Source organism: Ipomoea nil, unplaced genomic scaffold, assembly GCF_001879475.1.
Source record: "Ipomoea nil cultivar Tokyo-kokei standard unplaced genomic scaffold, Asagao_1.1 scaffold0519, whole genome shotgun sequence".
NCBI classification, from domain to species: Eukaryota; Viridiplantae; Streptophyta; class Magnoliopsida; order Solanales; family Convolvulaceae; genus Ipomoea; species Ipomoea nil.
Genome location: NW_017616947.1, coordinates 2,933,018 through 2,948,469, shown reverse-complemented (window position 1 = coordinate 2,948,469; position 15,452 = coordinate 2,933,018). Strand labels below are relative to the sequence as shown.

General features: G+C 36.5%; 1 protein-coding gene and 1 long non-coding RNA gene across 2 annotated transcripts; one reads left to right on the top strand and one right to left on the bottom strand.

Moving 5' to 3' along the window:
• Positions 1-47: 47 nt before the first annotated feature.
• Positions 48-1,813, bottom strand: LOC109174088. The gene is made up of 2 exons (XM_019323375.1): positions 671-1,813; positions 48-623 (listed from the first exon to the last, which is right to left on the bottom strand). The coding sequence occupies exons 1-2, from the start codon at positions 1,811-1,813 to the stop codon at positions 48-50; spliced, it is 1,719 nt and encodes a 572-aa protein (XP_019178920.1).
• Positions 1,814-6,091: 4,278 nt separating this feature from the next.
• LOC109174103 lies at positions 6,092-7,021 on the top strand. The gene is made up of 3 exons (XR_002053012.1): positions 6,092-6,380; positions 6,470-6,527; positions 6,714-7,021. It is a non-coding gene; the product is annotated as an uncharacterized LOC109174103 (long non-coding RNA).
• Positions 7,022-15,452: the final 8,431 nt, after the last annotated feature.

Genomic DNA, 15,452 nt, shown 5'->3' with positions numbered 1-15,452 from the left:
TACTTTGTACTTAGTGTGTTAGTAGTTATTTACTTAGTATGATAGTATTACTTACGATGAGTCTTTGCTTTTTGTTGCTTGACTGCTAATGGCATTCCAAAGTCGTTCCTCATGTTATCGTAGTTATCTGCTTGATTGATGATCTTCACTTGCAAGTCATCATCGCCAATCATCTTATGAAGTATTGTATTGAACATGGCTCGTTGCTTACGAGCACATGTACTATCCGTCGCCTTAAGGTCAAAGTATTTAGAAGGATTTAAAAATAAGGCGGCTCCATATAAATCCACTCCCATCTGATCATCCCATCTTCGTTCTACAATAGCCATCAACTTTCCAAACAACCTTGGCTTGCTTGCAAATGATTCATTGAGCTTTTTCTTAGCAGCCAACATAGCCATCGTAAGCTCGGGCATAGCTGGAGTACTATCAGCATCAACGATCCTCAACACAATCAAAATGGGATGTGATGCCCTCAAGCAATCCTCAACCGCAGTCCAAAATCTATACGACAACACGATCTCACACACCGTTTTACCCGCTTCGGTGTTGGATAATTTTGAGCGAACCCAATCTTCACTAACAAATAGAGCTCTCAAAGCATTTTTGTGCTTGTACAAACTCTGTAAAGTGAGGAATGCTGTGGCGAATCAGTAGCGCCAGCTCTTACAAGATCTTGCCCACCCGTATGCTCTCTCATGGCACTAAGGATTCGCCCATGTCTATAAATAAAAGTGGTAATATTTCTACCACTTGCAATCTTGGACTTGAACTCCATCATCTTCCCAATGTCCTCTAGCATGAGGTCAAGACAGTGTGCTGCACAAGGAGTCCAAAATAATGTCCGAATCCTCTCCTCCAAAAGTTTGCCCGCGGCTTTATAGATTGCTCCATTGCCGGTCACTATTTGAATGACATTTTCTTTCCCAACTTCTTCAACTTTTTGCTCCAACAATCCAGCTAACATTCTTGCATCGTGTGACTCACTCGATGCATCAACCGACTCCAAGAAAAAAGTCCCCTCGGGACTATTCACAAGAAAATTAATCAGATGTCTACCTCTTTTATCGGTCCACCCATCAGACATGAGTGTGCACCCGTATTGCTTCCAAGCAAGTCTATGTCTTTCTTTCAACTTATCAGTCACTTGCTTTGAGTCCAAAAGGAGGGGTACTCGTAACTCATGAAAGCTAGGAGGCTTCAATCCCAGCCCCCATTGTCCAATTGATTCAACCATTACTTCAAAGCTTCTTGAATTAGCCGCATTAAATGGTATGCCATTCTCATAAAAAAAAACTGCTATATGTAGCATTGTCCTCTTTGTTTCTTCCTTACTCTTCGTACAAGCCTCAATTGTTCTTTGAGTAGGACCCTTGGAATGCCTCTCATCAACTACTTCTTCAGGGGTCTTTCTAAGTAGTGATGCAACTGATTGAGTTTTTTTTCCTACTCTCGGTTGCGGTTCTACAAATCTCAACATGGTTTGTTTTCTCTTACTAGCCGTCCCAGAACTTGGATAAGTAACGGAATCGTGAGATGATGGTTGTGTTTCTTCCCTTGCCGATTCTTGCACATCATCATCCACATTATCATCCAAGACCACCCTTGATCTCTTCATTCTTGATGTGCCTTGCATATATTGTTGCATTTCCCTCATAATCTCTGTAGTTGTTTTGGGGCATTTAGCAACATCTCCGTAACCCGCCGCCAAGTGTTGTTTTAGTCTTTGATTCCCGAATGCATTTGTTTGTGGCAAAGTGAACATTAGACTAAATCTTTGTTTGCCAAGTCCGGCCAAAAACCATACTTCCATCCCGGATCATTTGATTTAGCTTTCCTCTTAGGGTCGGTAGATGGATCATAGCTCTCATTTTCTGAATTTGCAGCCATAATTGAGTGTAATCCTACTGTCCAACCATGAAACAATGTACAATTTTTTTAAAAAAATTAAAAAAAAAAATAAAAGTAATGACCAAGTGGCAGGCAGTGAGCACTGCCTCTGCTCACTGCCCCAACGTGGCCATAAGGCCATTAATGGCTAAATACCAAACAAAGTCATTTGACTCATTTTTTTGGTATATAAAGCCACTACAAATGAAAACAAAGAGAAAACAAACAAAAAAAGAAGAAGAAAAATCGATGAAGTGACGAACACTCGAACAACGAAGAAGAAAGAAGAAATCAGGAAACAACTCACAGGGAAACGGTGGTCCGGCGACGGCGGTGGTCCGGCGATGGCGGTGGTCCGTGGGCGACTGCAATGGAGGGAGGGAGGGCCGGCGTCTGCGTCTAGGAGTCGCACTGTTGAAGACTTGCGTTTCTGACTAAGGTCGCAGAGTCGCAGCAGTTTCTTGCGTTTTTTACTAAGTCTCGACTTTCTATTTCTTAACTTAGGGTTTTTTTATTATTAGTTGTTACTTACCTTAAAAAAAAAAAAAAAAAAAAATGGGCCGGGTTTCCGGGTTGGACGACGGATTGGCGTCCAAGGCATCGCCTGGGACGCCATGGCGACGCCTTGTCGATGCCATTGCTCGACTCGCCCCTTTCAGGCTAGTCGAGCCCTCCAGGCGTCCTGTCTCCACCGACAGGACGCCAAGTCGTCGCCTAGGCGACGCCATGATAACTATGCATACACCGCAAATACTGCTGCAGGCATCGATTGAGGATTTCTGACTGGCCGTCCGTTTGAGGGTGGTATGCAGTGCTCAAACGCAACTTGGTGCCCCATTTGTCAAAAAATTCTGTCCAGAGGTTGGAGTAAACCTCTGGTGCCATGGTGTCATACTTATTCTTTTGACACACTAGGCATTCAGCTACGAATTGTTGCGTTCGCTTCATCCACCGGAGCCAATGTAGAGCCGGTCCTTGCATACTGATAAAGGCTGTTGGAACCTTCAGATCTTCCCGGGTGTGATGTATGGCGAAATATTGCTCCACTCTGGGCAACCATCCGATTGGGTCGCCACCATAAAATGTAGGAAGTTCCAATCTTCCGGTGGGAAGTGTGGTGTTGTCGGGAGGAGCCAATCGTTCTGACGAGGGGTTGGAATCAATTGTTGGGACTGCTACCGATGACGCACTGGCATCGCCCTGCCCTTTGCTTTGGAGGGAGAGAGCGAGGAGGTCGGACATCCTAGCCACAGAAGCTTCTACGGCTGCAAATCGATCCGTCAATGTAGTCAATTCAGTACGGATTGCATCTTGGTTATTCTCTAACGTCTCTATGCGGGAATCACTTGTGTTCTCCATTCAACGGCATGTCGGATTAATTTGTTAGAGATAAGAACAAAGAGGTATGTTTTATTGACTGAAAACTTAAGAAAAGGAACAGGAAGTCATAAGACCTTCCCCACAAGAGTATTAGGCTCTTGCCCAGCTACTTAGAGGTTCAAAGACTAAGGTAAAGAATCTGATGCCCTACTCTCTTCTAGTGATTCTGATTTGTAGTACTAGGAAATAAATAATTATAGAAAGGAGATGATTGCTAAGATGATTGTTGAGATGATTATGCCTCTCTTTATTTGTCAAAACCCTTGAGTTAAGCCTTCCCATGTATATCCTGATTTGCCTGATTTGCATCCTTCCTTTTTCTGCGTGAGTAAACCATCCATCCTTTTGGATGCGTATCACTTTACTCCTGGATACATGTGTTTTACTTACTAGATACATGTGTTTTACTGTGCTTTGTGTAGTGAAATCTAATTTGTGTGTGCTTTACTGCTTTACTGTTTTTGTGTGTAACTCTATTATTATGTGATTTCATTTGCAGAAAATAAAATGTAGTGGGTTTACTCTTAGGTTAAAACGTAGTGGGTTTACTCTTAGGTTAAAACATGGAGGTTTTTAGGAGGAGGTGAAAACCCCATATATGTGGGAGGAGCGACAGAAATGTTTAACAACATGGAAGTAGATGAATGAGGATTAATAACACTTGTTGATAAAATGAAGGAATTGGGATATACATGTGTAGAAAGTGTTCAGTTTTTTATGCAAACTGTTGGGGGTTTAGTGGAGTTAGTGATTGAAATGGTAGCTTGGGAAACATTTAATCAGCTGGATTTGTTTGAAGTGCTTGAGGTTAGGGGTGGGCACTTCGGTTCGGTTTATCCGAACCGAACCGAACTGATTCGAACCGAATTAGTAATAGAAAATCGAATGGTTCGGGATTTTGTAACCCGAATGGTTTAGTACCGAACCGAACCGAACCGAAACCGAACGGTTTGGCAAAAACCGAACCGAACCGAATGCTATATAATTTTTTTAATAAATATTAATAATAATAATAATAATAATAATAATAATAATAAAAAATTAATAATAATAATAATAATAATAATAATAATAATAATAATAATAATAATAATAATAATAATAATAATAATAATAATAATAAAAGAAGTAAATCCAAGTTCCTTGATGCTTGCTCCGCCGTTCAGTTCTCATTCTTATTGGTACCTAACCTTAAATTTTTTATTTGATTTCTTTATAGCTTGTTTTCTACATTGCACTTTTGTTGTTTGTCGCAATTGTTCTTTACCTCACAATTATATCTAACTTGAGTTATATTTACAATATTCAGTATTTTCCTTAGTTTCATGTTTTTCTATAAATTTAATGTGCTTTACAGTCATTCTAATTTTGATTTCCAGTGCATTATAATTATTTTCTAGTACTGGAATATATTTCGAGTGCACTAGCAATGACAGATTGTGTCCAAAAATTAACTATATAGTAATTGACACTTGTTCTTTTAATATCAACTATACAGATAGATGATTATTCATCTTATCAATAAAAATATTCCAACTGAATATTTTTATTTAATGTTTCATGTTTGTACTCTTTAAACATTGGATTTGAAGTTTGAACTACGTGATTCATGTTTGTAATGTTTGAACTTTGAACTTTGGATTCTAATTTCTAAGTATGTGATGTTTTGGTAATTAGATTGCTATTAGTATGTGATGTTAGTATTTACTATTTAGTAGTATGTTTAAACTTTGAATTATTATTTTGTTATATAACGTTTATATTTTAGATGTGGATTATGTGAATAGGTATTGTTTGGTAGTATGTTTGGAAAATTATGAAATGTTGAAATTTGATGATCGTAATTCTCGTAAAGTCTTAAACCGAACCGAAATCAAACCGATTGAAACCGAACCGAAGCCGAACCGAACTATAATGTTAAACCGAATGGTTCAACTTTTCTAAAACCAAAAAACCGAAACCGAAAAAATCCGAACCGAAGACCGAAGTGCCCAGCCCTAGTTGAGGTTTGGGCAGTTGGTGGAGAAGACAATAATGAAGACAATAGTTATGAAAGGGGAACGGATGAAAGTGAATGTGGTGGGAAAGATGACTTAGATTATGACATTAACATAGATCCAAGTGTAGAGTATTGTGGTAACGAAATTATGAAAATCGGGTGGAGGCAGCAACCAATAATCCCAAAAAACATATTAATCTTGATGTGGAGATTACTTACTCTGATGAAGATAGTGCAAGGGATAGCAATTCAGACAATGAGAGGCCAAAAGTAGTCCAATTTAGGCCTCATAGTGAGATGAAGTCTCCAAAATTCTGCATTGGATTAACTTTTAAGTTAAAGGAACAATTTAAAGAAGCTATAATGAATTATGGTTTTGCTAATGGGAAAGACTTGAAATACCTTAAAAATGATAATGTGAGATGTGTAGTTATTTGTAAACATGATGAATGTCCTTGGAAGATAACACTTAGGAAAGAAAAAAATGACATGAATTGGAGGGTGAGTACTTTAGTTAATAGGTATGAAGCGTGCACTTGGGTTTGGAAGAACAAAATGGTGAACTCTGCTATTGTTGCCAAAAGATGGAAGCATGAGATTGGATCAAACAGCACATGAAAAAGTGGAAAATTCTGTGAGAGAGTGGTGTCTGATGAGAGATTTGTGATCAATAATAGGCAAGCTTATAGGGCACTTGTGAAGGCAAGATCTGAGATTAAAAAAGAACAGCATGCTAACTTTAACAAGCTGTGGAGTAACTGTCAAGAGATTCAAAGAACCAATCCACATAGCAATTGCTACGTTGAGTTGACGGATTTGGAATATGATGGGCAACCCAGATTTTTAAGGTTCTATATGTATTGGGAAGCTTGTAAAAAGGGTTATAGGTACTTGACGCCTATAATTGGGGTTGATGGGTGTCACTTGAAAGCAAAGTATGGTGGACAGTTGTTGTTAGCAATAGGGATTGATGGTAATGATAGTGTTTTCCCACTTGCTTATGCAATTGTAGAAGGTGAGACAAAGGACTCTTGGAGTTGGTTCTTAGAAATGCTGAAAAATGACTTGTGTATTTTAGAAGATGAGGAAAAACAATTGACCTTTATTTCAGGTAATTAGCTCAATGATGTAGTTATATTACTTATTCACTAACCCTTAAATGTAATTGAAAATGACTTTGTCTATGTTAATATGTTACAGACAAGTAAAAGGGAATACTTCCTGCTTTTGATAGTGTGCTCCCTGGAGCTACTCACAGGTATAAACTGATTATGAAACAGTTTCGGCAATCTGATTTAGCATTGCATTCTGATTTGGCATTATGTTTTGGCATGCTGATTTATAAAACAGATTTGGCAATCTAATTTGGCATTGCATTCTGTTTTGGCATTCTGATTTCTGAAACAGTTTTTGCATTATGATTTATGAAACTATTTTGGCCTAGGTTTTATGTTAGGCATCTTCATGGAAACATGAAGCTTGCGGGGTTCAATGGGAAATCTATTAAAGACAACCTGTGGGAAGCAGCAAGATCGAGCTACAACTGTCAACCATTTCACACAAGCCATGAACAAGTTGAAGACAATGGATGCAAATGCTTATGCTTGGGTGATGGAGAAACATCCATTTGAATGGTCCAGGTCAAACTTCACAACTACTTCACATTGTGACATTTTAGTCAATAACATTTGTGAATCTTTCAATGCTGTAATTCTAGAAGCTAGGAAAGAACCATTACTGTCTTGCCTTGAGAGCTTGAGGAAAATCATGATGAATAGGTTTTATGAAAATAGAAAAAAGGAATGAAGTAGAATGCATCTGTGTGTCCTATAATAGCTGAAAAAAATAGCTATAAATGAAAAACATGCTGGGAGCTACATGGGAATTCAATGTGATGAATTTATATTTGAAATTAGGGGGGTGTATTTCCAAGTGTTTGAGCAGCATGAGGTAGATTTAGAGAAGAAGACTTGTAGTTGTAGGGGATGGGAATTGAGTGGAATACCATGTAGGCATGCTATATGGATCAAGAATGGAAATGGGCCTGTTTATAACTATGTCCACCACACCTACTTGGTTGAGAATTACTTGAAAGCATATCAAGGGAGTATACACCCCATAGAAGGGCCTTCAGAATGGCCTGCTAGTGATAGGCAGCCACCTCTCCCACCTTTGTACACAACAAAGGCTGGTAGGCCGCGCAACTTGAGGAAAAAATCTGGAGGGGAAGACAAGCAAGTGGTAACCAAGGATGTTGAGCATCTAAATCGATCCCATGTCAAAATACACTGTAGTTTATGCAAGAAGGGAGGCCATAACCGTAGAAAGTGTCCACTAAATCCTGCAATGAACAACGGACAGGTAAATGCATTAAAAAACTATGTTTCCTATCTCATATTCTTCTTGTAACTTATTATGTCATGTGTAGCATAATCCAAAGAAGAAGTGCAAGTCAAAGAAATAAGGTCATATTGGTACAAATATTGTTGATCCAAGTCCAAGTCAAGCACCCCCAACCATGGCAACTGAAATGGACATTGATATTCCAAATAGGTTCTTAGCAAATTTGGATATTGATACCCTAGTTTCTGAGTTGATTAGTGGCGGTGGCATAACTCCTGGACAACAACAAGGTGATTAATTGGTTCCCATTTATTTGCTAATCTGTTATTTTAATATGCTAATATGTTATTTTTGGTTTACGCAATGTTAATCTTTTGGTTTAGTATTTAGGTTGCCATTTAATCTTCTGGTTTGCAAATTGGTTGCCATTTAATCTTGGTTTGCAATGTTAATCTTCTGGTTTAGGGTTTAGGTTGCCATTTAATCTTCTTATTTCTAGTTTGCAAATTGGTTGCCATTTAATCTTCTGGTTTGCAATGTTAATATGCTAATCTGCTATTTTTATGCACTGTTAATATGATATAGGAGACATTGGAGGCAGTGTACAACATCACCAACAACATGAAGAAATTGATCTACACACCCCCTCTACTCATCCACCTATAGATGGGAAGGATGACAATACTCAACCTCAGACAGATGATTGCAATGCTCAACAAAGGAAAACTCCAACTCGGAAAGCAAAGCATGTTGCTGTCAAGCCTAGGAAATATCCAACCCGTACTGCTAGCCAAGCATTGAAGTCTAAATTCTCACCAACTTCTGTTGATGCTCCCTTCAATATCCTCTAATATAAAAAAGCCACAAGCAGTAGTAAATGCATTTTTGGCAAAATTTCCCGCCCAACAAAAAACGACAACGTTTGGTAATTGCGGTCGAAATGGTTCATATGGCCATAATTAATGATAGGCGATTAAATATGGTGATATTTAATTAGCTGCTTGGCATTTCCAATATGACGATTGGTTTTACAAGCTCATCGTAAATCTACATCTGGACCATTGGTATACGAGCACTTCCTAAACCTACTTATAAATAGGTCTCTTTGTTTTGAAGACAAAGACTTCAACTATAATACATCAGAGTGCTTCCGGAAAACACAGAAAATCAGCAGAATACACACTACAATTTTGCGGTGACATCTCTCCATTGGGCGTACATATGAAATCCTGGAATAAAGAGGGAGAGTGAAGCCATCAAAGGTAAAGAAGTATTCTTCCACGATAAAGAGGTCCATACATATTTTTTTGAATATAGATTATAGAATACAGAACATCTTTTTCTTCATGCTCATACATCCAAAGAGCATGTTGCTAATTACCTCACAAAGTATGAAGAAGGAAGAGTTTATGGTGTCAAATTTTTTTTGCAAACTTTCTTAGACATATGTATTGTCTCGAATCTTTTGCATCTTTGAAAGCTAAAGAAGAATTTGATATGGCCGGACAGCACAAGGAGGTACACAGCCGGTGAAACTTTTGGGGAGACAATCATTGTTAGATATGCTGAATGTCAGAGAAACTACACGGCAACCACCGGCAGCCATGTTCTGGACGGCTGTGGTGAGTTCATGCCCGGCGTAGAACTAGAAGATGGCACCCCAGTTGCGGCAACTTTTGGGGTGACAACCATTGTTGCTGCCTATGGTTCTAATACAATAGGCACTATACTTTTTATTACATACTACTTTCTATGCACACCAAATTAATTGAATTTTGCAGGTTACAGGACTATCTATACGATAACATATCACAATGTTACTGTACTACAGGGCTACTACAAAAGCTAAATAGCAGTTGCTTCTCATTTATAGGCAAAGTATTATCAAATTGATGTCAAAATATCCTGATCTATGTTAAGATCTAAGATCAGGATTATCACTATCCCTAATACATTATTTTGGAACCAACAGTGCTTGTGTTGTGTTTCTATTTTGCCGGTTTGTGGACTAAAAATATAACATCAAGTCACACATAGCAAATGATATTATCAATGCAAATAGATGGAACCAACCATGAAGATTTTAAAAATAGTTGACATTTTTAAAATAGAAAAAATAATTTATATACATTTTTTGTATAGAAAAAAATACAGTTGACATTTTTTGTATAGAAAAAAACTTTGTATACTTTCTACATCCCTAAGTAAAGTGTGAAAAGGAATTTTTTTTAACTGTGCAAATGTAATATATATATATATGTATATATATATATATATATGTATGTATTTTAATTTTGACAAGTCATTCCTCCGAAGTCTGAACACAATGCAATGCCTTTGTTTCTGTTTCTATTTTGCAGTGTTGTGGACTAAAATAGAAGAATCTATCACACATAACTAATGATAGAATCAATGCACAGAGCATGATTCAACCTATTAAGGAGTGACAGATATGAGCCATGAAGAAAGAAAAATAGTGTAGATTTTTCTGTTACATGTATATCCAGTTAGAAAATATAACAGATTTAAAGTAACATGTATATCCTGTAGGTCATCTAATAACACACATGAATCTATATGGAAATTATGTTGACAAATCTTAGTTTTTAGCAAAATGTAATCTACCAAAACATATTGAGAACATATTAAGCAGAGAAATGTATATCAACATCACATCTAGGTGTAAATTAATTAACACTACCAATAAACCTTTTAGCTTCTCAACAGTATCATGCATGCTTAGGAATCAGTTTAAATACGAAAATAATCTACTAAATTGATACCAATCTGTATAAAAAAGTAAAAATGAAGTAGATTGAAAACTTAGCTCAAAAGTGAGGGTTTACTGAAACGATTCGAACTCAAGTCACCGATCGCTAAAACTATAGACTCAGATTCATTTTCCCCTTTTTTTTTGGGAAAAAAACACTATCGCAAATATAGATCACATAAAAAACCAGATATAGAACTGTTACACAGCTCAATCGCGAATCGGTAAGCATTTAAAGTAGTCGTGAAAGCTCTACACTGAAATTGCGGCATTACCTGTTTGCATGTCGCAATCCGGTGTTCAAGACTTAGTCATCTTCATAGTGAAGGTGTTTATAGCCAATCCTTGTCCGATTGAAAGCAAGAACCTAAACATGGCTTTCTCAGAAATGAAAGAACAACAAAAAATAGGATGAAATTACCAGAAATTGCACTCAGATTCCCATATTAACAAGTAACCTTTCTATAGAAAGCTAGGGTTTCTTCACCGTGCCATAGTTTAGAGAGGGAGTACAGAACCGTTCCTGAGAAGAGAGAGAGTAGCTCACGGAGAAGATAAGCTAAGGAGCAGAGAGCGAGATAGCGATTAGATTAGGCAACCAAAGTCGCAGAAAAGGCGCACTCAACTGGAGTATCACAGTCAACCAAAACACTAAACCAGATTAGGCAACCAAATTAGGAAATGATATAGCAAATATCTCATATATTTGTCTACTTAATAATGTTTGTATAATAATATTTATAATTTATAATACAATAGTAAAGTATTACTTAGTCCACAAACTTAGTATACTATATTTATTATTATTATTGTGCTGTGACAAATTTATAGGTTTAAGAATAATTATTTCAATAATTTGTAATTGTATAATACTTATTTATTTATGTTGTGTGTTAACGTATTTTCATTATTGTTTCTATTTTGTAATTTCAAAATTTTAATTGAATAATGTATTCAATTATTCACACAATTAGACAACACCTTGAACAATATTCATACAATGCTGTAAAAGACGCTGTAGAACAACAATCTTCACAACAGTTTCCAAATTGGATAGCTGCAATTGGCAATGGCAAAATTGGTGTCCCCTAATGATGGTTATGCAAAAGTAGAAATACCCAATACTGTGTTACTACCGTCCAATGGTGACCATATAGAAACCATTGTTAGGAGTACATTTCCTATGTTTGCTAATGGTAATTCTAATGCAAGTTATCTACAAGGGCGTGCTATTCTAGCTCCTACTCTCGAGGTAGTTAACTCAGTGAATAACTATATGAGTTAATTGCATACGGCTGAAATTAGAACATATTTTAGTTGCGACACAGTATGCAAAGCTGATGCAGACGCGGGGATACTTGGTGATGTTCACACACCTGAATTTTTGAACGGCATTTGAGCTTCAGGTATTCCAAATCATGCATTAACTTTAAAAATTGGCTCACTAGTCATGTTACTAAGGAATATTGATCACTCAGTTTGTAATTTGAACTATTGTATACCACGAGAACCACTTTGTAATTTGAAATTTTTAATATAGTAATATCTTAATTTTACTATATCCACGACTGGATATAATTGAATTTTGCCTATTGCCTATACCATGATATCCACATTGTAATTTTACAATATTCTGGGGAATATCCATCCGTGCATCGCACGGGACAATTACTAGTTGACTATAATAGCTGCTAGTGAATGTGACCTTTTTGTTTTTGGTATTTTGGAAAGTTGTAATGATGGCAAAATACTTGTTCTTTTGCCAGCCAAAACACTTAAAATTTTGTTGGTTTTTGGTTCTAATTACCAATGATATGCTTAAGAATGCAATTGTTAATTTCTAGTGACAAGAAACTTATTAAGAATGCAACTGTTAATGTTAATTTCCAGTTGAATGCAAATGTTTCATGCAAATGTTTATTTCTCCATGGCAAAACACTTGTTCGTTCATTGTTAGTATGACCATAATAGCATAACCATTGCCAACTAACAAAATTAACTGTTGCCAACTAACAATAATAACCATTGCCAACTAACAAAATTAACCATTGCCATAACACCATTACCGTAACCATTGCCAACTAAATTCATATAACACACATCACTATGGTAATAGCATTACCATAACCACTCCTAACATTACCACTGCCATTAATGGTTCTAACACTACCACTGCTATTAATAGTTCTAACATTACCACGGCTAATATTACACATCAATTGTAATTGTAGGACAACATCATAATCTTATTAGCACCTACAACTTTTTCTATATAAACAAAAACAATTCCCAAAAAAAAAAAAAAAAACAGTATTACAACCACTAATAGCAACCCTATGTAAATGTTCTTCATGCCCGGTTCAACACGCGTTGATCGAATTTCTTCAAGTTGTCCAGTCAACCGTTCAATTTCTTGTTCATTATTGTTACGTTTATCCTCTTTAGCAAGTCAGGAATTATCATTTTTTATCTTGAACACATGAGAGAATCGAACCACTCGAAAAACGAACAATTTTTAATCCCCTGATGTTGTTTGTGAATTAAACCAAAAAATTACGCCCAAAAAAGTAAACAACAAAATCAAATTTTTACTTACCCTTTCATTGGAGCAAACCAAATACCTACGGCCTGGATTTTGATTTGCCCATGAAGTACAAAGCTTCATATTGTTTCCACATATACATACTCTGTCATTAAACTCTCCAACATTGCGCCTCATAATCGTGGAACTTGATCCATACGATGACTCCATTGCGGCATTGCCAAACAACAAACCAACGAGCTTCACTTCACACTGTATATTAGAGTTATGAGATTTGGGCGAAAATGGCGACCTACATGCTGAACGACGACCTTAAAGATAAAAGAAATGAGAAATGACAACTTTGCCCCCCACATTTAACGTCTACTTAACACAATCTCTAAGGTAGGACCACAGGTGGTTACTTAAAAAAAAAAAAAACGGAGGACTACTCATGGTCGTTTAAAAGTTGGATGACCAGGGCAGGCATATGGCTAATACTCGGAGGACCAATGGAGTTATTAACTCTATTTTTATTTGTATAACTAAACTCCCTAATTTCCCATCAAATGCTTTGTCGATCTTCACTTTCTTCCGCAGACCACAACACCGTCTCACCACCGCACCTCCTCACCGCAGTAGCACAACACCTCTTCATCGCAGACCGCCTCTGGTAGAGGAGTGTCGCACGGTAGCTCACACAACCTCAGGTGAGGAGGTGCGACGGTGAGACGGTGTTGTGGTCTGTGGAAGAAAGTGAAGATCGACAAAGTATTTGAAAGGAAATTAGGAATTTTAGATATAAAATAAAAATAAAAATAAAAATACAAATATACATTTTGTATCAAAATGACAAAAAAATCCCCATAGTTAACTCTAGTTTAACGATTTTATTAACGGAGGACAAAAATGGTCATGCCACAATAAAATTAGCACCAATATAAGATGTTTTGAAAAAAAAATGACTAAAAATGAAACGTCACCAATAAATATAGAACAAAAAATGGAATTAACTCTTACAATTAAATTATTTCTCATGGTTTCCCATACTTATTTTAGTAATAATATAATCACATAAATTATATTATATCTATTTTTTTAAAGATACTTGCAGAGAATCAAATCATAAATGATACTTTTACATTAATCTTATAATCAAATAAATGTATACTTTCAAATATTAGAATTATTTATAATTTTATTATCTAAATAAATAATAAAAATTTTTATCTGAACATCATAGGTTAATTAATAAATTATTTGTTCAAATTCAAACAATAATAATATCATAAAACATAATTGATCCAACCCATTTTATCAATTTATTCATTGTTATAATTTATATAGTTATGTATTAATCTAAATATTTTTAAAATATTATAATAAATCCATGTCGTGCTACTAGTTTGGACCATATTCTATCAATCGTTACCTTCAGTCCTTCACTCTTTCATTTTTTATCTTGTTGCTTCCCGTCAATGGACACAAAATCTATTGCTCAGAAGCAGAACATCTCCGACTGAACTGCTGGAAACTGTACTCCAAGAAGAAAGTAAACGAGGAAGTAGAGAAAGGAATTGGCCTTTTCATGTTTCTGTGAACAAAAGCAATGGTGTCAGTCATTCTTACCACACAGCCTCTAAACTCAGCCTCTTCTTCCATTGAATTTCATGGCATTTTGGGCTCAAATTTCATCCGATGCCCTTGTTTTTCGATTACCGGAAGACCCATTTATGCCGTTCCAATCGAGAGGTCCCGGCAAAAGAAGCAGAGTACGAGTATCGGCCCCGTAAGAATCGCTTGCTCATTGGGTAACGCTATAATCGACAAAAAAGAGCTGGATTTCAAGCCTTCTTTCGATGAGTACTTGAAAGTTATGGAGTCCGTTAAAGAAAATAAGAAAACGGTTGGTGAAAGAGTCGGACAAAAGCGCGATTCTGGGGAAAAGAAAAAGGCCCTCTCAGATTCTATGCCGCCGAATGAGAAGTCTGGTGGTGAGAAAACTCAAATTCAATCGAGAACTGCGACTGCTAAAACCTAATAATGACAATTGTAGAGTTGAAGAAAGAAATAGGGTTGTGCTTATGGAGATGGACAGAGCTGCCTTCAAATCAATGGAAGAGTATGGTGAAGATGATAAGCCCAGAGTGTCAAAAGCCGAGATGCTTGCGAGAAAGTGAGTTGTGTTTACGCTTCTCAATATGCACATTGCAAATTTCTTGCTTAGCATAATTATTATATTGCTTCTAGCTAATGGTGAGAATGTTTTGATCTTTTGGCATATAAATCTCAGTTATGACTAAAGTAATTATGTCCCAGTATCAATATTTTCAGCAAGTGTGGTTGGTTCAAGAGTTCTGACATTCTTTATCCATCCTGAGTAACTTGCATTATATTCATGCCATTCCTGGTTCCCCATATCCATAACATTACCTCCTGGACATGTTGCTTGATCCCAAATTACTGTATTTATAAAAATATTTCTTTTATGGATTTCCCTAAAAGATAAATCTGGACTTTTGGAGATATTAAACTTTATTTCTTATTTT